The sequence below is a fragment of the Oncorhynchus keta genome, chromosome 14 (assembly GCF_023373465.1).
Source record: "Oncorhynchus keta strain PuntledgeMale-10-30-2019 chromosome 14, Oket_V2, whole genome shotgun sequence".
Taxonomy (NCBI): Eukaryota; Metazoa; Chordata; class Actinopteri; order Salmoniformes; family Salmonidae; genus Oncorhynchus; species Oncorhynchus keta.
The window spans coordinates 12,284,305-12,311,560 of NC_068434.1; the positions used below are offsets into that span (position 1 = coordinate 12,284,305).

Below are 27,256 nucleotides of genomic sequence, written 5' to 3' on the forward strand. Positions count from 1 at the left end.
CAAATGTACTTTAAAAATAAACCATTAAATATTAAAATCTTTATTTACTGTTTCGACAAACCCTGTTGATGTCGCAACAAGGACATACAAAAAAAAAAAAATACAAACGGCCAAGTAACAGCTTCGGCATGGGTTTTACGGTACAACCGCAACAAAAACGAGCATTTCTTAAATGGACAAGTTCAGGTTAGTCCTTCCCCGTTTTGGCCCTTTTGCTTTCGTTCCTAATGAATACATCCCTAGTTCTGCACAGAGCAGAGTGGCCTCAACGACACTGTCAACAGGGGCAAACAATCCATTCATATCATCTCTATTCCAGACTGTTGGAAGTGGACAGCTGTGTCTCATGGGTGGGTATGAGCAGGGAGACCCACAAAGTTCCAGGAGGAGGATTCAAGTATCCGTGGCAAGTTTCAGTCAATCGGTGGCGCCTGGGCGGTGACGCTCCAGGCTGGATCCCAGATCCTCACAGGCCCAGTGATGCTTTGAGCAGAGAGGCCATGTCCTCGGGTATGGTGCCCTCGTCACCTGGGTACGAACACAAAACGATTAAGTGATGATTCCATTTCTCAACATGTGATACTGATTTATTACATAAAGAAGAGACCATGGACACTGGACTTCCGGGTTGAGTGTGTCAAGCGCGCGTCTGTATGTGTGCTAGGTCCTTACCCACCTCGGCAGCAGTCATGTCCTGCTCCAGTTTGAGTTTCTTCTGACCCAGCTGCAGCATGCAGCCCTCTATGGTGTCCTTCTGGATCAGCTTGATCACCTGGACTGTCCTGTAGGAGGACATGGACAGACACTGACCACCAGTCATTCATCACAAGAGTATTGTAGTATTGTCTCATAACTTACCAGGTTTTTTTTGCGTGACCACATGGTAACTCTTATCATCACTACTTCTAGACTTGTCTCTAAGCAAGCCATCTCTCACAAGTGACCCTAACCCCATAATGCAGCCCAGCCCTCTCCGTCCGTCCACATTATGTGGTTTGGGTCAGTAGGGGGGGCCCCGTCTCACCTGGGCCCCCCCTTTCCTGTCTGTGTCTCACCTGGTCTGCCCCCATTTCTGTGTGTGTCTCTCACCTGGTCTGCCCTAGTCTGTGGCAACGGTCCTCAGCCTGTTTGTCGTTGTAAGGGTTGTAGTCGATGTCATGCATGATGACCACGTTGGCTGAGGTCAGGTTGATACCCAGGCCTCCGGCCCGCGTCGACAGCAGGAACACAAAGATTTCCGGGTCCGTGTTGTAGTCATCAATCAGCACGATCCTGCACCAAACACAGGTGGGTCCGGGGAAAACAATGGCTTTCTGCTGTTTCTGTACCGACACTACAACTACATACACTACTACTACTACTACTACTACTACTACAACATACACTACTACTACATACAACATACACTACTACTACATACAACACTACATACACTAACATCGGTCTCTGAATATAGGCCAGTGCCAGTTAAGAGCTTTTTGTGATGAATTACCTTGGCTCCAGTTGCACTCTGCCAAAAGACTTACAATGTTGGACGGAAGCCATTGAGTTGAACCCACCTGTCTGCTATGGGCGTGGAGCTGTCCAGTCTGATGTAGCGGTGGCCCAGGTGTTTGAGCAGAATCTCTAGGATGTCCAGCATCATGGTGAACTGACTGAAGAGCACTACTCGGTCTCCCTGCAGAGACAGCACGTTGAAGTCTTTGAAAAGCGCTATCATGTATTATTGTTATTAGAGCACAGTAAAGCACAGATCAGGACTGTATTCAGTGATGTGGAGACACCGTGACATTTAACCCGGCGCTAAAGCATGGCCCCTCTTCCTCGTCTCACCCTCTTCCTCTCATTACCTTGGTCTTGAGCGTGGCAAGTAGTGTCTGGAGCAGGTGAAACTTCCCAGAGTCCAGTACAAGGTCTCTGTCCAGCTGGTATTTGTCCAAGGACGAGTACTGCTGGCACAGCCTGTGGAGCTCAAAGTCAGACATCACAGCCATGTCCTCTTGGATCAGCACTGGGTCTGCATCAAAATGGGTCGGCTCCTAGGGGGTGGGTGGGGCATAAAGAACAATTATAGAGAGAAGAGCCAGGAGATGAATATAAACAGAGAGAGCAGCTTTAACAGGTACGGGTGGTAAACAGGGTTACGTAGGAGAGGGACTTTTATCTCTTTTATTTACTGAATAAACCAGAACAAACACAAAATGAATGAAGCAACAACCTTGATCATGAGGCTACTCATGGCCTCCAGTCTCTCTGTGGTGTAGTACTGCCGGTGGAGCAGAGGGTGGTTGGCCATCTTCCTCAGCTGCATCATCACGTTGCACAGCTCTCTCTCTACACACGTGAAAAGAATGAGAGCGAGTGGGTGGGTGAAAGATTTGATTGAATTGAACAGAATTAAATGTATAAATTAATGTAACTGATCTATTCAATTGCTTTACTGTACTACAATTGCATTGCTTTGGCAACACACAGTACCCATTGGTGTGTGTGAGTGAGAGAAACAGTTGAGTTAAATTGAGGACACAGGATGTAAGACACCGACCACACAAAGCGTTATCCCTGATATCTCATCTGCCATCACATTGTGCTAGTTACGAGGCACCAATGTGTCACGACACTGCTGGAACACACAGTAGGGTGAAACTGCCACTAGATCCTGACTTTGTGTCTATTTGACATTTTCCCCACTAATGGTTTGAGTTCGGAACAGGGAGGGGAAACCGATCTGTACCTAGGAGAATGTTCATCCCAGAGTTCCCTACAGTTCAGTACGTACTCTCTCCGATGGCAGACTTCTTGAACTTGCCCACCATGGTCTGGTAAAGCTGCTGCTGCTGCTTCTCACTCATCGGGCAGAATACCAACTTCCCCTCCTTCGCTGGCAGCAGCTTAAGAACCTGAGACACACAGACACATTTAAAGTTTAACGTTTATTTAACTAAGCAAGTCAGTTAAGAACAAATTATTATTTACAATGACGGCCTACCGGTTAACTGCCTTGTTCAGGGGCAGAACAGCACATTTTTACCTTGTCAGCTCGGGGATTCGAACCAGCAACCTTTCGCTCTAACCACTAGGCTACCTGCCACCCCACACAGATATCTTTAAAATGTAACATTGTGAACCATCCAACATTTCTAAGTTCCCCCAGTCACTGAGTCCTTACGTCACTCTTGACTCGTCTGAGCATGAAAGGTTTCATGATGAGTTTAGCCTGGGCGATGCGGCCCCTCTCGAAACGACTCTGCTCCTCATGGGATTTCTACAACAAAACAAAATATAAACACCATCAAAACACATCCTACAGTACGAGTTTGACTAAACATGAGGGGAGTGGGACCAAGGTCCGTATTCACAAATACCTCATTTAGACAGCATTGTTGGTATGTGGCCTGTGAAAGGGGATGACCCCCCCCCACACACACATTCTAAGCCTTTTATATCTCCCCGTATGCTGTATGCATTAATTAGTTTAAGCAGGTCTTCAGAACAATGAGACAACAGGACCGAGTCACCCTGGTCGACAGGAAACACCCTGGTCGACAGGAAACACCCTGGTCGACAGGAAACACCCTGGTCGACAGGAAACACCCTGGTCGACAGGAAACATGACAGCACCAAATTAACTCAATCGTTTGTTCAAACAAAAATTTACGACACACTTGCTGATCACAGTCAACACACATTTTATAGTAAGAATGGAATTTAATATTTTTCCCATCAACTTGAGTGTCATGGGAACCTGTCAAACAAAAAAAGTGCATTCAAAAAAAAAATATTTAAACTTTAAGCAGTTAAGAACAAATTCTTATTTACAATGACAGCCTACCGGGGAACAGTGGGTTAATTGCCTCTTTCAGGGTCAGAACGACAGAGTTTGACCGTGTCAGCTCGGGGACTCGATCTATCAACCTTTCGGTTACTGGCTCAGCGCTCTAACCACTAGGCCACCTGCCGCTCCAATTAGAAACAGAGCGCATGCCCTCTTCCTGAGAGTTTGTATGTGCGTTGGAAACAACAGGTTTCTAATCATGTAAAAAATGTCAATCTGACCTGGATGACCTCTGTAGGAGCATTTGAAAAAGTTGTGTCATCTTTGTTTCCTACCATCACTCTGCTTTGTTAGATACAGTGTCCGAGATACTGTAACCTATAGCTTCTGGCTCCAGGAGGAGAGGACTAGTGCAGCAGCTTGCATCTTTATTTCCTACCATCACACTGCTTTGTTAGATACAGTGTCCGAGATACTGTAACCTATAGCTTCTGGCTCCAGGAGGAGAGGACTAGTGCAGCAGCTTGCATAATTGCGCATTATTCCTTGGATAAATATTAGCTGTAATACTGAAGTAAATGTATCATCACCAGCCAATGTGATCACACCATCGCTCTCTCTCTTTTCAAAGTCCCCACCAGCTATTTTGGCCGAAGACCGATACACTACAAAATCGCATGCACATTACCCAGAATTTTAAAGCTAATTATAAGGGCCTTTAAATATTTATCTGTCAAAGTCGAGAAAACATTTAAAAAATGGTTAAAAGGCAAAGCATTACTGTGACAAGCATGAACAGACCAAAATACCTACATTTTAATGGAGAGTAAATGCATTCTAATGAATTGTGTCTGAGAACTTTGATGTCAGATAAGAATGTTCATGATTTTACGAGGGCCAAAGCCAGTAAGATGAAAGGAGACATTTTATACTGAGGCGTTGGTGGGACTTTTAAACATAATACCGCAATCATGATTACCTCAGTTGGAGGAAATAAAAAGTACCGTTTCAGATAAAGATAAGGTGGTAAAAAGCTGAAGTTGGCGGGTTTTTGTCTTGGCATGATAATGTCTCAGAGTAGGAGCACTGAGCAAGAGTTAGTTGTTACGATTTAAAAGGGCAAAACGGATCCTAGATCAGCACTCCTACTCTGAGACGCTTTGTGAAGACAGGCCATGGTCTGAGTTTGGTACAAGCTTGGTTTGAAACCCAGTTTTGATCTCCAATCCCCATCCGCTCGATCCAAGCTTCTGCCAGCCTGACTAGTGTTGTAAAATTCCAGTAAATTCCAGTTTGTCTATAAATCGTGGTTGGAAGAGATTTCCTGCTTATTCCCTCCAGATTACGAGAATATTGTGTCTTCAAATCTTCCAACCCTGGAAATTTGGGGAAAGTGACCAAAAATGTCAACCCTAAACCTGACCTTACCATGGAGAACATCTTGGCTATCTGCGTGGTGCTGCTGGAGAACATGGAGGGCATGATGAAGTTGAGCAGCGATATCAGCTGCAGCAGGTTGTTCTGCACAGGGGTGCCGGTCAGGAGCAGCCGGTGCTCAGCCTGAGGACACAGAGAGAGAAACACACAGGCAGTGAAATCGTGGTTGGAAGAGATTTCCTGCTTATTCCCTCCAGATTACGAGAATATTGTGTCTTCAAATCTTCCAACCCTGGAAATTTGGGGAAAGTGACCAAAAATGTCAACCCTAAACCTGACCTTACCATGGAGAACATCTTGGCTATCTGCGTGGTGCTGCTGGAGAACATGGAGGGCATGATGAAGTTGAGCAGCGATATCAGCTGCAGCAGGTTGTTCTGCACAGGGGTGCCGGTCAGGAGCAGCCGGTGCTCAGCCTGAGGACACAGAGAGAGAAACACACAGGCAGTGAGAGAGAAACACACAGGCAGGGAGAGAGAGAAACACACAGGCAGGGAGAGAGAGAAACACACAGGCAGGGAGAGAGAGAAACACACAGGCAGGGAGAGAGAGAAACACACAGGCAGGGAGAGAGAGAAACACACAGGCAGGGAGAGAGAGAAACACACAGGCAGGGAGAGAGAGAAACACACAGGCAGGGAGAGAGAGAAACACACAGGCAGGGAGAGAGAGAAACACACAGGCAGGGAGAGAGAGAAACACACAGGCAGGGAGAGAGAGAAACACACAGGCAGGGAGAGAGAGAAACACACAGGCAGGGAGAGAGAGAAACACACAGGCAGGGAGAGAGAGAAACACACAGGCAGGGAGAGAGAGAAACACACAGGCAGGGAGAGAGAGAAACACACAGGCAGGGAGAGAGAGAAACACACAGGCAGGGAGAGAGAGAAACACACAGGCAGGGAGAGAGAGAAACACACAGGCTGGGAGAGAGAGAAACACACAGGCAGGGAGAGAGAGAAACACACAGGCAGGGAGAGAGAGAAACACACAGGCAGGGAGAGAGAGAAACACACAGGCAGGGAGAGAGAGAAACACACAGGCAGGGAGAGAGAGAAACACACAGGCAGGGAGAGAGAGAAACACACAGGCAGGGAGAGAGAAACACACAGGCGGGGAGAGGAGAAACACACAGGCAGGGAGATCAGAAACACACAGGCAGGGAGAGAGAGAAACACACAGGCAGGGAGAGAGAGAAACACACAGGCAGGGAGAGAGAGAAACACACAGGCAGGGAGAGAGAGAAACACACAGGCAGGGAGAGAGAGAAACACAGGCAGGGAGAGAGAGAAACACAGGCAGGGAGAGAGAGAAACACAGGCAGGGAGAGAGAGAAACACAGGCAGGGAGAGAGAGAAACACAGGCAGGGAGAGAGAGAAACACAGGCAGGGAGAGAGAGAGGAACACAGGCAGGGAGAGAGAGGAACACAGGCAGGGAGAGAGAGGAACACAGGCAGGGAGAGAGAGGAACACAGGCAGGGAGAGAGAGGAACACAGGCAGGGAGAGAGAGGAACACACAGGCAGGGGAGAGAGGAACACAGGCAGGGAGAGAGAGGAACACAGGCAGGGGAGAGAGAGGAACACAGGCAGGGAGAGAGAGGAAACAGGCTGAGGAACACAGGCAGGGAGAGAGAGGAACACAGGCAGGGAGAGAGAGGAACACAGGCAGGGAGAGAGAGGAACACAGGCAGGGAGAGAGAGGAACACAGGCAGGGAGAGAGAGGAACACAGGCAGGGAGAGAGAGGAACACAGGCAGGGAGGGAGAGGAACACAGGCAGGGAGGGAGAGGAACACAGGCAGGGAGAGAGAGGAACACAGGCAGGGAGAGAGAGGAACACAGGCAGGGAGAGAGAGGAACACAGGCAGGGAGAGAGAGGAACACAGGCAGGGAGGGAGAGGAACACAGGCAGGGAGGGAGAGGAACACAGGCAGGGAGGGAGAGGAACACAGGCAGGGAGGGAGAGGAACACAGGCAGGGAGGGAGAGGAACACAGGCAGGGAGGGAGAGGAACACAGGCAGGGAGGGAGAGGAACACAGGCAGGGAGGGAGAGGAACACAGGCAGGGAGAGAGAGGAACACAGGCAGGGAGAGAGAGGAACACAGGCAGGGAGAGAGAGGAACACAGGCAGGGAGAGAGAGGAACACAGGCAGGGAGAGAGAGGAACACAGGCAGGGAGAGAGAGGAACACAGGCAGGGAGAGAGAGGAACACAGGCAGGGAGAGAGAGGAACACAGGCAGGGAGAGAGAGGAACACAGGCAGGGAGAGAGAGGAACACAGGCAGGGAGAGAGAGGAACACAGGCAGGGAGAGAGAGGAACACAGGCAGGGAGAGAGAGGAACACAGGCAGGGAGAGAGAGGAACACAGGCAGGGAGAGAGAGGAACACAGGCAGGGAGGGAGAGGAACACAGGCAGGGAGAGAGAGGAACACAGGCAGGGAGAGAGAGGAACACAGGCAGGGAGAGAGAGGAACACAGGCAGGGAGAGGAACACAGGCAGGGAGAGGAACACAGAGTTAGGAGCAACCGGTGCTCAGCCTGGGTACACAGAGACAGTCAGTGAGAGCGTCAGACAGAGCCAGGCAGTGTTGGGTACACTAACATTGATGGCCACGAGGTGGCGGTAACGGAGGGACGTCATGTTCTTCAGCATGTGGCCCTCGTCAAACACGGCGTACTTCAGTTTGAGCTTGCGGAAGAGACTGCGGTCGCTGTAGTTGCCGATGGCCAGGGTGTATCTGCAGAGAGGAATGACAGACATCAGCATCTATAGTTGAACGTTCATTCCCCACGTCGGGCCTACATCAAAGTGGAAGGGCTTCAGGCATGCAAGCACACACTATGACCACTAGGGGGGGACAATGAATTTCTATCTATTTTACAATCAGATACTGTCGGCTTTTGTGTGAAGCTGTCTAATGTCTGTTGTTGGGGGCCTGCGCTGCTGCCAGCAACGGTTTGTGCCTCCGTGGGTTTCTTTCACATGGCTAGGCATTGGACCTGTACTATCATCACTGTACCTCACCTCGCAATGTTAGCATTTCACCACCATCTCATTTAACATCTCAAAGTACTGCCATATTGGACTTCACAGCTGTTGCTTGCCATTCTCTGCCATTTTCCCAACTTAACAACGATGGCATGGTGAGCATGATGATGATGATGATGATGATGATGATGATCAGGAGCGGTTATTTTAGAATTTACATATTAGGTGAAGAAAAAATATTCTTTCAGTTTGCGATTTTTCCTGTTAGGGATCATGCGAATTTTCGCAGCTTTTTGTTAAAAATTGCGCAACATTTCAAAGTCCTGCTACTCATGCCAGGAATATAGTATATGCAAATGATAAGTATGTGTGTATAGAAAACACTCTGAAGTCTCTAAAACTGGTTAAATCGTGTCTGTGGCTATAACATAACGTGTTTAGGAGTAAAAATCCCTCGAAAAACTGTTCACCAAAAACACAAAAAATATATTAATCCGCCAGTCAATGTATTGTTTAAGGCGACAGAAAATAAACGAGGATGCCCTGTAAACGCCTACAGCTTCCACACGATGTCGCCAGTACTGGCATTTCCAGTCTACTTAATCCTTGGTTATATGACGTTTTGGCCTTTCCTGTTTTAGTCTCACCACAGGATGTTGTGAAATTGAAAACAATGGAGGATGATTTCAAGACTTGCTGCTATCGAATACAGATCGCCCCGTGATCAATTTGATAGATTATTAACGTTTATTAATAACTAAAGTTGGTTTAGAAAAGTAGTTTGAAGTGATTTGTAAAAGTTTATAGGCAACGTTTGTAATTTTAAAAAGTGATGTTGCGTCTTGTAAAATGGAATATTCCTGGATCAGACCGGTCTAAGGAAAACAACATTTTGGCTATACAATGACGGATTTAAATCGGCAAAAAGACCCAATTGTGATGTTTAAGGGATATATAGGAGTGCCAAGAAAGAAGCTCGTCAAAGGTAATGAATGTTTTATATTTTATTTCTGCGTTTTGGGTAGCGCCGGCTACCGCAAAATCTGTTGTTTTGGGGGGTGCATGCTATCAGATAATAGCTTCATGCTTTCGCCGAAAAGCATTTTACAAATCTGACTTGGTGGCTAGATTCACAACGAGTGTAGCTTTAATTCAGTACCTTGCATGTGTGTTTTAATGAAAGTTTGAGTTTTATCGAAAACTATGGGTGGCGCTCTAAAATTTCCGCTGATTTGATCCCGCCACAGGAACCAAGTCCCTAACGTTTAAACATTCACGCCCCTAGCACGCGCACACTAAGCAAAGTCAAGATGTCAGGGCCTTTAAGTTCCAGTGAATTCCTGGTACTTATCGAATTGACTCATCATGTGTGGAGGCTTAATGTCAGCTAACAGGATTGGAGAAGACCGTACCAAGGGTGTACTCAGTGCCTTCATTTCCCATATGGCCGCCTCGTACACTGGAACCATCCCAAATAGCACCCTTTTCCCTTTATCGTGCACTACTTTTCACCACAGCTCATAGGGCTCTGGTCAAAATATGTGCACTATAAAAGGGAAGAGGATGCCACTTGGGACAGCCACAGCATGTAAAGCTCTTTAATATCATCCGGTTCTGTACTGGTGGTGCCCCGATCGCGCAGCTGAATCAACTTTAGGACACGGTCCTGACGCTTGCTCGACTTTCTTGGGCACCCTGAAGCCTTCTTCACAACAATTGAACCGCTCTCCTTGAAGTTCTTGATGATCCGATAAATGGTTGATTTTAGGTGCAATCTTACTGGCAACAACATCTGTGTAGCCCTTTTTGTGCAAAGCAACGATGACAGCACGTGTTTCCTTGCAGGTAACCATGGTTGACAGAGGAAGAACAATGATTCCAAGCACCACCCTACTTTTGAAGCTTCCAGTCTGTTATTCAAACTCAATCAGCATGACAGAGTGATCTCCAGCCTTGTCCTCGTCAACACTCACACCTGTGTTAACGAGAGAATCACTGACATGTCAGCTGGTCCTTTTGTGGCAGGGCTGAAATGCAGTGGAAATGCTTTTTTTTGTGATTCAGTTCATTTGCATGGCAAAGAGGGACTTTGCAATTAAATCGCAATTCATCTGATCATTCTTCACAACATTCTGGAGTATATTCAAATTGCCATCTCATACAAACTGAGGCAGCAGACTTTCCACCAGACACACAACTGGAGCTTATCTACATCCAGTGTGACAGTGCTTTGAAGGGGAAGTACAACCACAAAAAGTTTCCAAACATGAAAAAGCATGCTCGGAGTATGCTGGTTATATTCAGGTCGTGTGTGTGAATAAACTTTCTCAGTCATTTAAAGCATGGGCAGGGCCACTACAACAAATTTAACAAAACACTTGTCAGCTGTTCTGAGGATCTCTATTTCAGAAATGACACCAGACTTTAACACCCTTTCCAAGAGAGCTGACCAGACCCATTGCTCACATTAAGACTGAAATCACCAAGAGTGGGATAGGCCAGGCCAGGGTATTCTTTCCAAAACAGTCTTTAAAAAAATATGTGATGGTTATTGCAGTGAGAATTATCCAGCAATGCACTCGGATACTGGATTTGTCCCCATTCATTTTACATTACAACGGTTCAGATTGTACTTTATTTGGGCTGAGATTTGACAACTGTTCAGTAATCTGCTTTAATATTGATTTATTTTTTATTTAACCAGGTAGGCAAGTTGAGAACAAGTTCTCATTTACAATTGCGACCTGGCCAAGATAAAGCAAAGCAGTTCGACACAAACAACAATACAGAGTTACACATGGAGAAAACAAACATACAGTCAATAATACAGTAGAAACAAGTCTATAAATGATGTGAGCAAATGAGGTGAGATAAGGGAGGTAAAGGCAAAAAAAGGCCATGGTGGCAAAGTAAATACAATATAGCAAGTAAAACACTGGAATGGTAGATTTGCAGTGGAAGAATGTGCAAAGTAGAAATAAAAATAATGGGGTGCAAAGGAGCTAAATAAATAAATAAATAAATAAAATAAAGTACAGTAGGGAAAGTAGGGCTAAATTATAGGTGGGCTATGTACAGGTGCAGTAATCTGTGAGCTGCTCTGACAGTTGGTGCTTAAAGCTAGTGAGGGAGATAAGTGTTTCCAGTTTCAGAGATTTTTGTAGTTCGTTCCAGTCATTGGCAGCAGAGAACTGGAAGGAGAGGCGGCCAAAGAAAGAATTGGTTTGGGGGTGACTAGAGAGATATACCTGCTGGAGCGTGTGCTACAGGCGGGAGAAGCTATGGTGACCATATAAAGAGTTATAGACCATCTACATATCAACATGAAGCCAAATGTTGTGTATGTGATTTACAATGTTCTTTATTTAGGGTGGAATTCCATAATATACTGTCATAAACAGGCCATTCAATATGAACTCAAATACTTTACATTTTTTGCTCTTATTTGCGGCACTCAGATTGTACATCAGGATCAGAGACGATCTTTATCAGATGTTTGCTGTTTCCAGTCATAAACATGAGTCTGATTGTGGGTAGAGATAATACAGTGAAATAGTTGTTCTGCAATCTTAGCAGCATACGTACACCTATATATAGTACACTACTACTTGTGTGTCAACGTGAACAAAAGGCTTCATATGTTTTGTCTCACATATAGTATGTGTCCCTTCACTTTGTTTCAAAAGCTGAATGTGGCCCCTTGAGCCAAAAAAAAGTTGGCCCACCCCTGCCCTAGACATTGATCTTGGGTCAGTACACCCCTTGCAAGCTGTAGAGTGAAGTAGGCCCTAGATGCTGATCTTGGGTCATTTTGAAAATAAATAAATAACACACATTAAAAAGGTTTTGTTCAGAGAAATGGGGGCAAATAAAACCACCCGCAGGGAAAATTCTGCCTGCAGTCCACCAGATGGGGAACCCTGCACTAGGGGTTATTGTGGTTCCACTGACAGACAGACTGAAACCTATCTGACAACATGGTGTGCATGTGTCTGTTATATACAACTCTAGTTCCCAAAAGTTATTTAAAGAAAGCATGGGCGGCGCCATTAAGTACTTTGACCATTTTGAAGTAGTCAACTGGGTGGGACTTCATATGGGTTAAGGAAGGATCACATGACTCCATCCAGGTCCTCAGGAGGGATCAGCCAATGATTTATACTTGTTCGCAAACATTCCATAACGGCAGGTGGCAGTAAATCGCCAACCTCGTCTTTATACCTGTTCAAACAACACACTCCAGGTGGACGACTTCAAAATGGAGATGGCCTCATTGGCACTATCCGAACATTCACAGACGCCATAATCGGACAGACAAAGATGAGTCGTCTAAGTCTATGGTGTGTACATTTGAAGTCTGAAGTTTACATACACTTAGGTTGGAGTCATTAAAACTTGTATTCAAGCACTCCCCAATCCACAATCTTGTTAACAAACTCTAGTTTTGGCAAGTCGCTTAGGACATCTACTTTGTGCATGACAAGTAATTTTTCCAACAATTGTTTACAGACAGATTTCACTTATAATTCACTGTATCACAATTCCAGTGGGTCAGAAGTTTACATACACTAAGTTGACTGTGCCTTTAAACAGCTTGGAAAATTCCAGAAAATTATGTCATGGCTTTAGAAGCTTCTGATAGGCTAATTGACATCATTTGAGTCAATTGGAGGTGTACCTGTGGATGTATTTCAAGGCCTACGTTCAACCTCACTGCCTCTTTGCTTGACATCATGGGAAAATCAGAAGACATCAACCAACAAAACGTAATTGTAGACCTCTACAAGTCTGGTTCATCCTTGGGAGCAATTTTCAAATGCCTGAAGGTACCATGTTCATCTGTACAAACATTAGTACGCAAGTATAAACACCATGGGACCACTCAGCCGCCATTACGCTCAGGAAGGAGACGCATTCTGTGTCCTAGAGATGAACGTACTTTGGTGCGAAAAGTGCAACTAAATCCCAGAACAACAGCGAAGGACCTTGAAGATGCTGGAGGAAACCGGTACAAAAGTATCTATATCCACAGTAAAACGAGTCCTAAATCGACATAACCTGAAAGGCCGCTCAGCAAGGAAGAAGCCACTGCTCCAAAACTGCCATAAAAAAGCCAGACTACGGATTGCAACTGCACATGGGGGAAAAATATTTTACTTTTTGAAGAAATGTCCTCTGGTTTGATGAGACAAAAAAGAACTGTTGTGCGCCACTCAAACCCAGAAGCTCTGGTGATGCAGTGCCTTAGACCACTGTGATACAGCCTGGAATCAAACCAGGGTCTGTAGTGACACCTCTATCACTGTGATGCAGTGCATTAGACCACTGTGATACAGCCTGGAATCAAACCAGGGTCTGTAGTGACACCTCTATCACTGTGATGCAGTGCCTTAGACCACTGTGATACAGCCTGGAATCAAACCAGGGTCTGTAGTGACACCTCTATCACTGTGATGCAGTGCCTTAGACCACTGTGATACAGCCTGGAATCAAACCAGGGTCTGTAGTGACACCTCTATCACTGTGATGCAGTGCCTTAGACCACTGTGATACAGCCTGGAATCAAACCAGGGTCTGTAGTGACACCTCTATCACTGTGATGCAGTGCCTTAGACCACTGTGATACAGCCTGGAATCAAACCAGGGTCTGTAGTGACACCTATCACTGTGATGCAGTGCCTTAGACCACTGTGATACAGCCTGGAATCAAACCAGGGTCTGTAGTGACACCTCTATCACTGTGATGCAGTGCCTTAGACCACTGTGATACAGCCTGGAATCAAACCAGGGTCTGTAGTGACACCTCTATGTGATGCAGTGCCTTAGACCACTGTGATACAGCCTGGAATCAAACCAGGGTCTGTAGTGACACTCTATCACTGTGATGCAGTGCCTTAGACCACTGTGATACAGCCTGGAATCAAACCAGGGTCTGTAGTGACACCTCTATCACTGTGATGCAGTGCCTTAGACCACTGTGAGCCTGGAATCAAACCAGGGTCTGTAGTGCTATCACTGTGATGCAGACCACTGTGATACAGCCTGGAATCAAACCAGGGTCTGTAGTGACACCTCTATCACTGTGATGCAGTGCCTTAGACCACTGTGATACAGCCTGGAATCAAACCAGGGTCTGTAGTGACACCTATCACTGTGATGCAGTGCCTTAGACCACTGTGATACAGCCTGGAATCAAACCAGGGTCTGTAGTGACACCTATCACTGTGATGCAGTGCCTTAGACCACTGTGATACAGCCTGGAATCAAACCAGGGTCTGTAGTGACACCTATCACTGTGATGCAGTGCCTTAGACCACTGTGATACAGCCTGGAATCAAACCAGGGTCTGTAGTGACACCTATCACTGTGATGCAGTGCCTTAGACCACTGCGCCACCCGGGAGGCACTAAAAATAGAACTGTTTGGCCATAATGTGTAAACATGTATACGCAGGGCCCCGCTGTAAAAGAGACCGTGGTCTCAGTCGGTGTTCCTTGTTGAAATAAAGGTATAATAATAATAATAATAATAATAAAATAACCATCGTTATGTTTGGAGGAAAAAGGGGGAGACTTGCAAGCCGAAGAACATCATCCCAACCATGAATCATGGGGGTGGCAGCATCATGTTGTGGAGGTGCTTTGCTGCAGAAGGGACTGGTGCACTTCACAAAATAGATGGCATCAAGAGGAAGGTAAATTACGTGGATATATTGGAGCAATATCGCAAGACATCAGTCAGGAAGTTAAAGCTTGGTCAAAAATGGGTCTTTCAAATGGACAATGACCCCAGGCATACTTCCAAATGGACAATGACCCCAGGCATACTTCCAAATGGACAATGACCCCAGGCATACTTCCAAAGTTGTGTAAAATAGCTTAAGGACAACAAAGTTAAGGTATTGGAGTGGCCATCACAAAGCCCTGACCTCAATCCTATAGAACATTTGTGGGCAGAACTGAAAAGGCGTGTGCGAGCAAGGAGGCCTACAAACCTGACTCAGTTACACCACCTCTGTCAGGAGGAATGGGCCAAAATTCACCCAACTTATTGTGGGAAGCTTGTGGAAGGCTACCCGAAACGATTGACCCAAGTTAAACAATTTAAAGGCAATGCTACCAAATACAAATTGAGTGTATGTAAACTTCTGACCCACTGGGAATGTGATGAAAGAAATAAAAAGCTGAAATAAACCACTGCTATTATTCTGACATTTCACATTCTTAAAATAAAAGTGGTGATCCTAACTGCCATAAGACAGGGAATTTGTACTAGGATTAAATGTCAGGAATTGTGAAAACTATGTACAAATCAAATTTGACATGTCACATGTGTTTAGCAGATGTTATTGCGGGTGTAGCGAAATGCTTGTGTTTCTAGCTCCAACAGTGCAGTGATATCTGACAAGCATGTGTGTTAAACGACTCACGTGGCCACGATGACGTTGAAGTCCACCCGATTATTCAGAATGTCATGTCGCAGATACTGACGGTCCTTCACACAGCCTGAAAACAAACCAGGGGTTTATGCCATAGAAATATAATGACCATCCAATATGGCCTCATTGATTACAATGGGGACGCCCTTTCTAGTAATAGACTCAAAGCTAACAACGCAAAGCTAACAACCGATCACTCAATGCTAACAACCGAAGCTAACAAGAATCAAAGCTAACAGCCGATCACTTTATCCTGGACCTGAAGAGATAAAAGCTAAGGAAGAGATGGGACCGCAACCAAAATAAGTGAGATGTTATTGTGCCAGTCGTGTTAAAAAAAGAATATATATTTTTAAATTGACAATTAAAATCAACCAATCAAAATGTCTCACCGTGATAGACTAGCACCTTGAGACTGGGGCACCACAGCTTTAGCTCCCGAACCCAGTTATCTGGAGCCAAGGGAACACATTTCAGACCACTTTAATACATTTTAGTACAATTGACTCAGACAAAACCTGATATTTATGCTACACATATATTATTAAAAGGCCAGTCATTTTTAAGTAAAATGATCATACAATACTCCCTTGTTTGTGTCATGTTTTCTATAAGTGGTTATAAAACACACTTAATTGGTTATAAAGTGAGTGGATTGACATGAGCAGAGCCCTTACCCATGGTGGAGGTGGGCACAGTGATGAGGTGGGGGCCTTTGATGCCATCCTGGTACAGCCTGGCCAGGAAGGCTATGGTCTGGATGGTCTTTCCCAAACCCTGTCGAGTAGATGACCAAGTAAAAAGAGAGATGAGAGAGAGAGTGAGAAAGAGAGAAAATAGAGATCAATATCTGCTCTTCAAAACAAGTATGAGTTAAAAACAGCATCACCGAGTCCCAGGTCTCTTGTCAGGACTTGAATCACCTCCTGGAAACGTAACAGTATTTCAACCAAACAAGACAGCCTTTCCTTCTGTTATTTTTAACATTCTGATCTGTCCCACATTCCTTTAGTTCTCTCTGTGTTGTCACCTGCCGTTGCTCCACCCACACCATTAGTCAAACACTCACTTATCTAGAGCCTTTGTAAAAACTGTTGGTAGCTAAATCCATCGAGAAGGGCCACGTAAAAACGATTGGCTGTGAGTGCCCTCACCCGTCTGAGCGGTCGGCTGTGAGTGCCCTCACCCGTCTGAGCGGTCGGCTGTGAGTGCCCTCACCCGTCTGAGCGGTCGGCTGTGAGTGCCCTCACCCGTCTGAGCGGTCGGCTGTGAGTGCCCTCACCCGTCTGAGCGGTCGGCTGTGAGTGCCCTCACCCGTCTGAGCGGTCGGCTGTGAGTGCCCTCACCCGTCTGAGCGGTCGGCTGTGAGTGCCCTCACCCGTCTGAGCGGTCGGCTGTGAGAGCCCTCACCCGTCTGAGCGGTCGGCTGTGAGAGCCCTCACCCGTCTGAGCGGTCGGCTGTGAGAGCCCTCACCCGTCTGAGCGGTCGGCTGTGAGAGCCCTCACCCGTCTGAGCGGTCGGCTGTGAGAGCCCTCACCCGTCTGAGCGGTCGGCTGTGAGAGCCCTCACCCGTCTGAGCGGTCGGCTGTGAGTGCCCTCACCCGTCTGAGCGGTCGGCTGTGAATGCCCTCACCCGTCTGAGCGGTCGGCTGTGAATGCCCTCACCCGTCTGAGCGGTCGGCTGTGAATGCCCTCACCCGTCTGAGCGGTCGGCTGTGAATGCCCTCACCCGTCTGAGCGGTCGGCTGTGAATGCCCTCACCCGTCGTATACTTCTAACTTATTGGTTTGGTTCTGCCCTCTATAGTACTGTCTCTTGTACTGCCCTCTACATCACTGTACTCTTGGCAGTCACCATTACACACACACACACACACACACACACACGTTTCCATTTGAGGATGTTTATATGGTTCTGGTAATTCAAATTACTTGGAATGTTATCGTTGTGGTTGTAGAAGACAAGGATACGAACACATGTAAACAGTACTGGTTAAGGGTTGTAACTATGCAATATATGTACATTAAGGGCATAAATGGCATCAATATAGACATAAACATTCACCTCTTGGAGAGAAAGAGAGAAACAAATTACTTGGATTGAAAAAGGGGTCAAGATTTACGGCCCCATCTCGCTCCAGCCTTGAGATCAGATGTGTCCTGGTGCCACAGAGTCGTAAATGACTCGGCATGAGCAATCTCCAAGAACTGTCTGGGATGACGCTAGAAGCTCGCTCATGGCAGCACAATAAAACCCCGTAATAAAACTTTGGAAAACGATGTGGAAGCGTGTGTAGACATAACACTATGTTTATCAATACGACAATTAAACCACTTCTGCACAAGTACAACCAATGCAAAGACACTTCCGGCAGTACGCAATAATACTACATAGGAAAAACAATCCGTCAAGTAGTATTGGCAACTCTAACATTAAAGAATAGTAACAGCCATACAGTAGAACACATATGGCTGAAACGTAGCAACGTAACATGAAGTAATTATCTATTATTACCCAGCATGTGAAAACCCAGATAAAACCCCTCTTCCAACTTCCATTCTGACATTCCTGTTAATGTTGACAGTAAAAACATGCGTCTTCTCCCGTCAGATGATCATAACGCTCTGACCGGAGCTGAGCGGGTGCAGTGTACAGATGCGCATTTTCAAGTGCTCCGATTGGTTAGGAATGAAAGTGCTATGATGAGAGAGGGATAACGAAGGTAGGCTGAGCAGCCAAACTGAAGGGACTGCGAGTGAAAGTTGGGTCGACAGGAGGAGGACGGCCTTTACAGGGCATTTTATACTTGCCATTATCTGTTTTTGGTTGGTAACAGTTCTACAACACAGGGAGGGGTAATCCACATAATTAAGGAACACCATAGTATGTGGTAAGGTCCCAAATGGCACCCTATTCCCTATGAGCCCTGGCCAATAGTACACTAGAGATAATAGGGTGGCATTTGGGAAACAGAATGTAATAATAATAATAATATATGCCATTTAGCTGACGCTTTTATCCAAAGCGACTTACAGTCATGTGTGCATACATTCTACGTATGGGTGGTCCCGGGAATCGAACCCACTACCCTGGCGTTACAAGCGCCATGCTCTACCAACTGAGCCACAGTTGGTAGAGCATGTATTGTATTGTGTAGTCAGCTCACCATCTCATCAGCCAGGATTCCACTCAGCTTGTGTTGGTGCAGCAGGAGAAGCCACTTCAGCCCAATCAACTGGTAGGGTTTCAATTTTAACCTGCATGGCAACCAATCATGATGTAAGACACAAACCAATCACAATACAATATATTTAGATGCAAAAAATAAGACATTCCAGTATCTGACAGACATGTAGCACAACATTTATGATGCGATACATATTTGTTTAATGGGGTCAAAAAGGTTTATCCATTTATTATTTCCAGACAATAAGTCATAGCCGATGTGGGGACAACCGTTTTCAGAATACATCCATTATGCCATGGTAAATGGATGAATGAATTACCATGGCATTCACTTAGCATTTGGGATTTTTATTTTTGTTACCAGTGAGGATTTGTACTCTTAATAAAGGGTCTATTGGTCGGTCCTTCCAATACCTTTTAATTCCCCTGCTGGAATATAAAATGACTACAGCAGATTAGATGTAATCTATGTTCAGCAGGCAAACGTTGAACGTTTAAGATAGAAATGCCATTACTCCTTGTCAGAGACGCATATTTGTTCTACACAACATATTTCTATGTGAACGGTTCCAAAACGAATGGAGTCTCTGGACATATCACTTACTTTCTGTTGAGGATGGAGGGCTGGGTCATGGAGCCCATGCCGTTGTCGATGACCTGGATGACTCCCTTCACCATCCTGCCCGAGATGTTCTGGCACTTGGACATGAGACCCCGGAGCACGGCTCTCTCCCTCAGCACCACCCTGCAGCCCAGCAGCAGCTCCACAGACAGGCCGCTCTCCTTGCAGAACTGCTCCTTCTGAGAAACGGACACACACATTAAAAAAAGTGTGTCACCAACCAGTCATAATGCCTCATCTTTTTCATCTGACATGATATCAGTTATGCAATTGTACGGTTGCACAACGAAGCCCAAGACGTGATTTAAAGAGGAGGCCATGTCATGGTCGTTGAGGACTACCATACAGTGGGCCAGCTGAATCTATGTCATGGTCGTTGAGGACTACCATACAGTGGGCCAGCTGAATCTATGTCATGGTCGTTGAGGACTACCATACAGTGGGCCAGCTGAATCTATGTCATGGTCGTTGAGGACTACCATACAGTGGGCCAGCTGAATCCATGTCATGGTCGTTGAGGACTACCATACAGTGGGCCAGCTGAATCTGTCATGTTCGTTGAGGACTACCATACAGTGGGCCAGCTGAATCCATGTCATGGTCGTTGAGGACTACCATACAGTGGGCCAGCTGAATCTATGTCATGGTCGTTGAGGACTACCATACAGTGGGCCAGCTGAATCTATGTCATGGTCGTTGAGGACTACCATACAGTGGGCCAGCTGAATCTATGTCATGGTCGTTGAGGACTACCATACAGTGGGCCAGCTGAATCTATGTCATGTTCGTTGAGGACTACCATACAGTGGGCCAGCTGAATCTATGTCATGGTCGTTGAGGACTACCATACAGTGGGCCAGCTGAATCTATGTCATGGTCGTTGAGGACTACCATACAGTGGGCCAGCTGAATCTATGTCATGGTCGTTGAGGACTACCATACAGTGGGCCAGCTGAATCTATGTCATGGTCGTTGAGGACTACCATACAGTGGGCCAGCTGAATCTATGTCATGGTCGTTGAGGACTACCATACAGTGGGCCAGCTGAATCTATGTCATGGTCGTTGAGGACTACCATACAGTGGGCCAGCTGAATCTATGTCATGGTCGTTGAGGACTACCATACAGTGGGCCAGCTGAATTCACACCACATTCACACAACATCTTTCAGCTGGTGGTTCATGGTGGTGAGGCAGCCAGGTTTAAAGTGCCTTGTGGCTCTTCAATTCACACCTGCATATCCAATGGTCCTGCTTAGAGCTGTGTGGGAGTGACAACCCTGATGATGATGATGATGTCGATGAGCAAACCACCACTGGCTTCATTAGAAAATACATCAGCGGCGTTGTGCCCATGGCGAGGGTTCGAATCTTCCCCAATCAAAAGCCTTGGATTAACACAGAGGTTGGCGCTAAACTAAAGAACAGGGCTACCACACACAGGGCTACCACACACAGGGCTACCACACACAGGGCTACCACAGACAACCCTGAGGCTATGGCTGAGGACAGGAACAAGTACAAGAAGTCCCACTATGACCTCCAGTCATCAAACGAGAAAAGGGACAATATAGGAATAAGGTGGAGTCATACTACACAGGGTCTGACGCCCACGGCATGTGGTAGGGGCTACAGTCCATTAAAGATTACAACAGAAGAACTAACCTTGATCTGCCCAACGATGCCTCTCTACCAGACAAACTCAATGCATTTGATGCACACATTGAAAACAAAAACAGCTTGGGCTCCGCGTGCGAGTGGCTTGGGCTCCGCGTGCGAGTGGCTTGGGCTCCGCGTGCGAGTGGCTTGGGCTCCGCGTGCGAGTGGCTGGGGCTCCGCGTGCGAGTGGCTGGGGCTCCGCGTGCGAGTGGCTGGGGCTTGGGCTCCGTGCGAGAGAGGCAGGGGCTTGGGCTCCGTGTGCGAGAGGGAAGTGGCAGGGGCTCCGTGCCCATAAAAGTGGCAGGGGCTCCGTGTGCGAGTGGCAGGGGCTCCGTGTGCGAGTGGCAGGGGCTCCGTGTGCGGGTGGCAGGGAGCTCCGTGTGCGGGTGGCAGGGGCTCCGTGTGCGGGTGGCAGGGGCTCCGTGTGCGGGTGGCAGGGGCTTGGGCTCCGTGTGCGAGTGGCAGGGGCTCCGTGTGCGAGAGTGGCAGGGGCTCCGTGTGCGAGAGTGGCAGGGGCTCCGTGTGCGAGAGAAAGTGGCAGAGGCTCCGTGTGCGAGAGTGGCAGCGAGAGCTCCGTGTGCGAGAGAAAGTGGCAGGGCTCCGTGTGCGAGAGAGTGGCAGGGGCTCCGTGTGAGAGAGTGGCAGGGGCTTGGGCTCCGTGTGCGAGTGGCAGGGGCTTGGGCTCCGTGTGCGAGTGGCAGGGGCTTGGGCTCCGTGTGCGAGTGGCAGGGGCTTGGGCTCCGTGTGCGAGTGGCAGGGGCTTGGGCTCCGTGTGCGAGTGGCAGGGGCTTGGGCTCCGTGTGCGAGTGGCAGGGGCTTGGGCTCGGGCTCCGTGTGCGAGTGGCAGGGGCTTGGGCTCCGTGTGCGAGTGGCAGGGGCTTGGGCTCCGTGTGCGAGAGTGGCAGGGGCTTGGGCTCCGTGTGCGAGTGGCAGGGGCTTGGGCTCCGTGTGCGAGTGGCAGGGGCTTGGGCTCCGTGTGCGAGAGTGGAAAGGGGCTTGGGCTCCGTGTGCGAGTGGCAGGGGCTTGAGGCTCCGTGTGAGAGTGGCAGGGGCTTGGGCTCCGTGTGCGAGAGGCAGGGGCTTGGGAGAGAGTGTGCGAGAGAGCAGGGGCTTGGGCTCCGTGTGCGAGAGGCAGGGGCTTGGGCTCCGAGTGCGAGAGAGCAGGGGCTTGGGCTCCGTGCGAGAGAGGCAGGGGCTTGGGCTCCGTGTGCGAGAGGGAAGGTCCACAGCACAGAAGGAGACTAATAAGCCAGAAGTGGCCCATAAAAAGTTTTTTTTTTTCGGGATAGAGCTTCTGAACACCCCCCATATGGAAAATAAAAAGGAGATCTTTAGTTTACATCAGTGTTTCCCTGTTGTCGCTCACTTTGTGACTAACAGGCACCTGTCCTATGAATAAATCGCAAGAAGATGCATATTGTTCATTCTAGGGGAGAGAGAAATCGGGTGACTGTTTTTCTGACTAGCAAATTGTAAAAAAGTAGCCTTTTTAATTTAAGTGGAAAAAGTACCCTGCTGAAAGTGTGTGTAACCGGCTGTATAGCGGATGCTAGTGGAAAACACTGCTAGCTTATATTTCTCTGCTGCCAACATGAGTGACATTTGCAGCAACCAATGAGCTGGGGTTTCCATCATTCCACAAGAGAAATCACATGGTTTGTCATAGTAGGCCATTGGAAGAGAGCGAGAGAGAGAAGAAACCTAACATGGCTAAGGAGGCCAGGCCACGAGATGTAGACTGAGTAGAACACACCTTCACCTAAAACCAAAATCAGTGTACATTGCAAAAAGAACAAGAGACGCAAATGGAAGATAATGGGACAGAACTGCAGGGCCTTAGTTGGAGAGAGCATTGAGGCTCAGTGACACAAGAGCATGCAGATAGGAGGGGTGGTGGGCAATCTCTTACCAGCTTGTGCCAAAAAGCAAAAGGGCGCAGCTCCACGATCTTCTTGGCCTTCTTCAACGAACATCCAGTGATGAGGGACAGCTCGTCCAGCGAGGCCTCCTGGAAGAAGAGCAGGATCTGGCCTTGTAGCGTGGATGTGCCCTCGTCTTCCGCCCCAGAGTCCAGCTCCTCGTCCTCGCCCTCAAACTCGCTGCTGGTCGCCTCCTCGCCCTCCGAGCTGCTGGCCCTCTCGCCCTCCTTTCTAGCCATGCTGGTCCTCTCGCCCTCCGAGCTGCTGGCCCTCTCGCCCTCCTTTCTAGCCATGCTGGTCCTCTCGCCCTCCGAGCTGCTGGCCCTCTCGCCCTCCTTTCTAGCCATGCTGGTCCTCTCGCCCTCCTTTCTAGCCATGCTGGTCCTCTCGCCCTCCTCTCTAGCCATGCTTGTCCTCTCGCCCTCCGAGCTGCTGGCCCTCTCGCCCTCCTTTCTAGCCATGCTGGTCCCGTTGGACATCTTCAGGCTCTGCAAATTTGAAGAGGAGGTAGGTTTGGATTCAGGGGCAAATTTCTTGAACATCCATTTCCGAGGGGAAGCTTTGCTTGGCTTGGCTTCCTCCATGCCGTCCTTGGACTCTCTGCTTGGCTTGGCGTCACTCTTGGCTTTAGGTTCCTTTTGCTTGACTTCAGGAGAGCTGGTGTATTCCTCTTCAGGAGAAGAAATCAGTAAAAAAAGGGCACATTGATAAATATAACGAGTACAGTAGTAATAAACACACTAGATGGTAAGAATAGGTGAAACAGTCACATGATTGTAGCAACACTATCAGTGATGTTTCATCTGGACGAGGACAGTGTCATGATCACCTGGGTCAGAGAACATGCGAAGCGCCTCCAAGGCGTCTGCTACGTTCCACTCATGTTCCTGCAGCACAGCCCTGAGTTCCTGTAGGATGTGACAGACAGGGGTCGAAGAGATTAATTGTCACACTCCAGTCACCTTTTCACCTCTTTATATTTATATATATTTAAATATTACAAAAAAATAAATAAAATATTACAAAAAATAAATAAATAATAATTTGCGAACTCTGCGAGGTATGCGTGGCAACGGCTGACCATAGAATTACATCACAGGAGGTTGGTGGCACCTTAATTGGAGAGGACGAGCTAATTGTAATGGCTGGAGCAGAATAAGTGGAATGGTATCAAATACATCAGACACATTGGGGCGATTCTCAATATGAATACTACCGTGATCAACACTCATGCTCCATGTACACTCTCAGAGGACGTTCTATTGAGTACGTTCTTGTGAGGACGAGTGTGGAGACACTGGCTCTCCCCCAACTGTAATACCTCACTCTGCACCTCCCCATTCCCTGACCCTTCTTCCTGCCAGGATAATGGCAATAAAGTCCAAACAAGATACACACAAAGCAAAACATTTTACTTTATAACTATCAGCTAGCTATATGTGAATCTTAATAATGTACCTAACCAGATAGGATAACAGGCAAAAAATTATCTAAAACCAATGTTATCCAACGTAGATGTCAATTCTTCATGGATAGCTAGATAAGTTATTTGTGGCTATATGACTAGCTAACAGTACTAGCTAGCCAGTTAGATCTATTAACTTACTATGGGCTTGCTACCTACTTTGTAGGCAGGTAACCATGCCAAAATTAACATAGCACGTATTAATTAATACATCAAGATAAAATATTGTAGTCAGGAAACATGAGGCAACATTTCATTCTGAAGTCGGAGTGAATTCTCTCTCGATTCAGCTCTAACAATGGCTGCCATTCATTGAGATTGAATTTTTAATTTTTTTATGTTACATGTTTGAGTCATTTCTTGGAATTACTTTCCATTGAAGTTTGCATTGACGCATGCTTCAAAATATGTACAAACTGAGTACACAATTGAGTAGTGCCCTCCGTGCCCCATTTCGCATACTTTGATTTGGACTCGCGCCGACCCTCCCGTGCGGTAGTATGAATTTTGAGAACCACCCATGGTTTCCATGCGTTTGATGCCACTCCAGTCGCTCCGTTCAGGCCATTATTATGAGCCGTACTCCCCACAGCAGCCTCCTGTGATACATCTAGAACTGATACGTACAGAAAGTGATTTGTAGGATTTCTTTGTGGCTGACACTCTCACTCACTTCCTTATCCTGGTCAGGGAATTTCCTCTGCAGTTTCCTAACCATGGTCTCCTGTCTTTCCCAGCTGGGCTCTGCGCCCTCCTCTTCAGAGTCTTCAGCCTGGTGAATCAGACAGCGTGTATTCATTAGTGTACACCGTAGCAAAACATTTTGCACAAAATAATAATAATAGTGAACACACGCACAGTGAAGGTTAGTACTGCTGAGGAGAAGCAGCAACAGCACAATGCATGCCTTTTCTGACTCTGGACTTACGGAACCGGTGTATTTGTCCTGGTTTGACGTTGTTTTATTATTGTCAAAACGAAACCGGTCCAAATTAAATAAACTCATTTTCAAAACGACAAGTATTAAAACGTTACACAACTAGCTAGCAAGCAATAGAGGTGAGCTCTTTGTCTCCGTACAAAAGATTGCTTATTCTGGCTACGATTAACCAATGAATTGGTGCCAATAACGCCAAACATCGCAGCAAGCCTTTGAATGTGGGACTTTCAAGTTGTACTGAAGCAAAGTTCAACTCTTGGAATTGAAGTTAAATTCAGCTGACCCCTGTAATTACATGTGATCATTTGAGTCTTCTAATATCATTTCAGTGGTGCATCTGTACTTGAAAATAACTTACAACCACTGAATTTAAAGACAATACTTCTTAATTATGCGATTGTTGCTAGCTACCAGTTCAACACACACACACACACACACACACACACTTCCACCCATTCTACTGTTTAGGACATTTGTCTGAGAACTCATAGGCCATACTGCATGTCTTGGTTAGATCCTTTTTCCCATTAAGATGGGGTTTAAGCCATTGAAATTGTCTGATAGGAGTTTAATTGTCAACAGTATAGTTGATCAGCAGCAATTATGTGGTCCAAATTATACTTTATATTTCGAAACCGGCCCTTATGCTTTAGACAAGCGTTTAGATCAAACAGCTGGCAAAGTCTGTCTTCATGCTCTGCTTATTTGCCTTAAAAGGACTCTGGCCAATAAGCTTTAAGTCGAATAGGAGTTTAACTCAAACTATCCAACGATAAACTCATCAAAAGTATTTAACTGTGAGAATCCGTTTACTTTCCCGCGAATTCATAAGGACGCTTTCGATTGGACAAGATTTCTCCACGGTAAGAGCAATGGACCAATAGCAAAACCACACACTAAAGCAGAGAACCGACTGGCTTTTCACATCCGGCACCAGTATGTAACCATATACATGTTGTAACGTAAGCTAACATGCAGCTTGTTACATTTTAACGAATACATTTGTGTAGCCAGAAACTTTGTATGTTTTATGTATTCCAGCACAACATAAATGAATTGCAGTTTATAGTCAAACGTTTTTCATGATTATGGTATTCTGTCTTGGTTATTTCAATATTTGCTAATTTCCTTAAGGTTTCAATCTGATCCATAATAGTAATTACATAATAAGAAATTACTTATATTGTTGTAACAGGATAAAATTATAAAATAAGATTATCGATTAAATAAACAATGATCTTTGCAGGCCAGCCGGTAAGGTTTGAAGCTGTGGTTAGAGGTGTATGCGATACGAATGTCCACTAGGTGACACTATAACAGAGCTGCTATTTCATCCACCCTCATACATGTCGTGTCCACAGGGGGAAACACATACAAATACTCTCTTCTGGAGCTGAGGATGGAGCTGGGTGGTGTGTAGGGGCTGGGTGGTGAGTAATGGCTGGGGTTGGAGCTGGGTAGTGAGTAGGTGCTGGGTAGTGGGTAGAGGTTGGAGCTGGGTAGTGAGTATGGGCTGAAGCTGGGTAGTGAGTAGAGGCTGGAACTGGGTAGTGAGTATAGGCTGGAACTGGGTAGTGAGTAGAGGCTGGAACTGGGTAGTGAGTATAGGCTGGAACTGGGTAGTGAGTAGAGGCTGGAACTGGGTAGTGAGTAGAGGCTGGAACTGGGTAGTGAGTAGAGGCTGGAACTGGGTAGTGAGTAGAGGTTGGAGCTGGGTAGTGAGTATGGGCTGGAACTGGGTAGTGAGTAGAGGTTGGAGCTGGGTAGTGAGTATGGGCTGGAACTGGGTAGTGAGTAGGGGCTGTGGATGGAACTGGGTAGTG

General features: G+C 46.8%; 1 protein-coding gene across 4 annotated transcripts; it reads right to left on the reverse strand.

Moving 5' to 3' along the window:
- Positions 1-6: 6 nt before the first annotated feature.
- LOC118371132 (SWI/SNF-related matrix-associated actin-dependent regulator of chromatin subfamily A containing DEAD/H box 1A-like) lies at positions 7-25,398 on the reverse strand. 4 transcript variants are annotated; one of them, XM_052461116.1, is made up of 20 exons: positions 25,352-25,369; positions 25,209-25,265; positions 24,956-25,109; positions 23,858-23,936; positions 23,019-23,698; positions 19,434-19,630; positions 18,810-18,900; positions 16,320-16,419; positions 16,035-16,094; positions 15,634-15,709; positions 7,818-7,953; positions 5,204-5,335; positions 3,170-3,265; positions 2,780-2,900; positions 2,219-2,334; positions 1,851-2,039; positions 1,560-1,678; positions 1,090-1,272; positions 677-782; positions 7-528 (listed from the first exon to the last, which is right to left on the reverse strand). In XM_052461116.1, exons 3-20 carry the CDS (start codon positions 25,022-25,024, stop codon positions 418-420), a joined length of 2,661 nt encoding a protein of 886 aa, XP_052317076.1. In that variant the 5' UTR covers positions 25,025-25,109; positions 25,209-25,265; positions 25,352-25,369; the 3' UTR covers positions 7-417. The 4 variants fall into 4 exon arrangements, with proteins under 4 accessions (XP_052317076.1, XP_052317075.1, XP_052317078.1 ...); XM_052461115.1 differs by lacking the exon at positions 5,204-5,335 and adding an exon at positions 5,497-5,628; XM_052461118.1 differs by lacking the exon at positions 5,204-5,335 and adding an exon at positions 5,497-5,628 and having other exon boundaries at positions 673-782.
- Between the last annotated feature and the right edge of the window lie 1,858 nt (positions 25,399-27,256).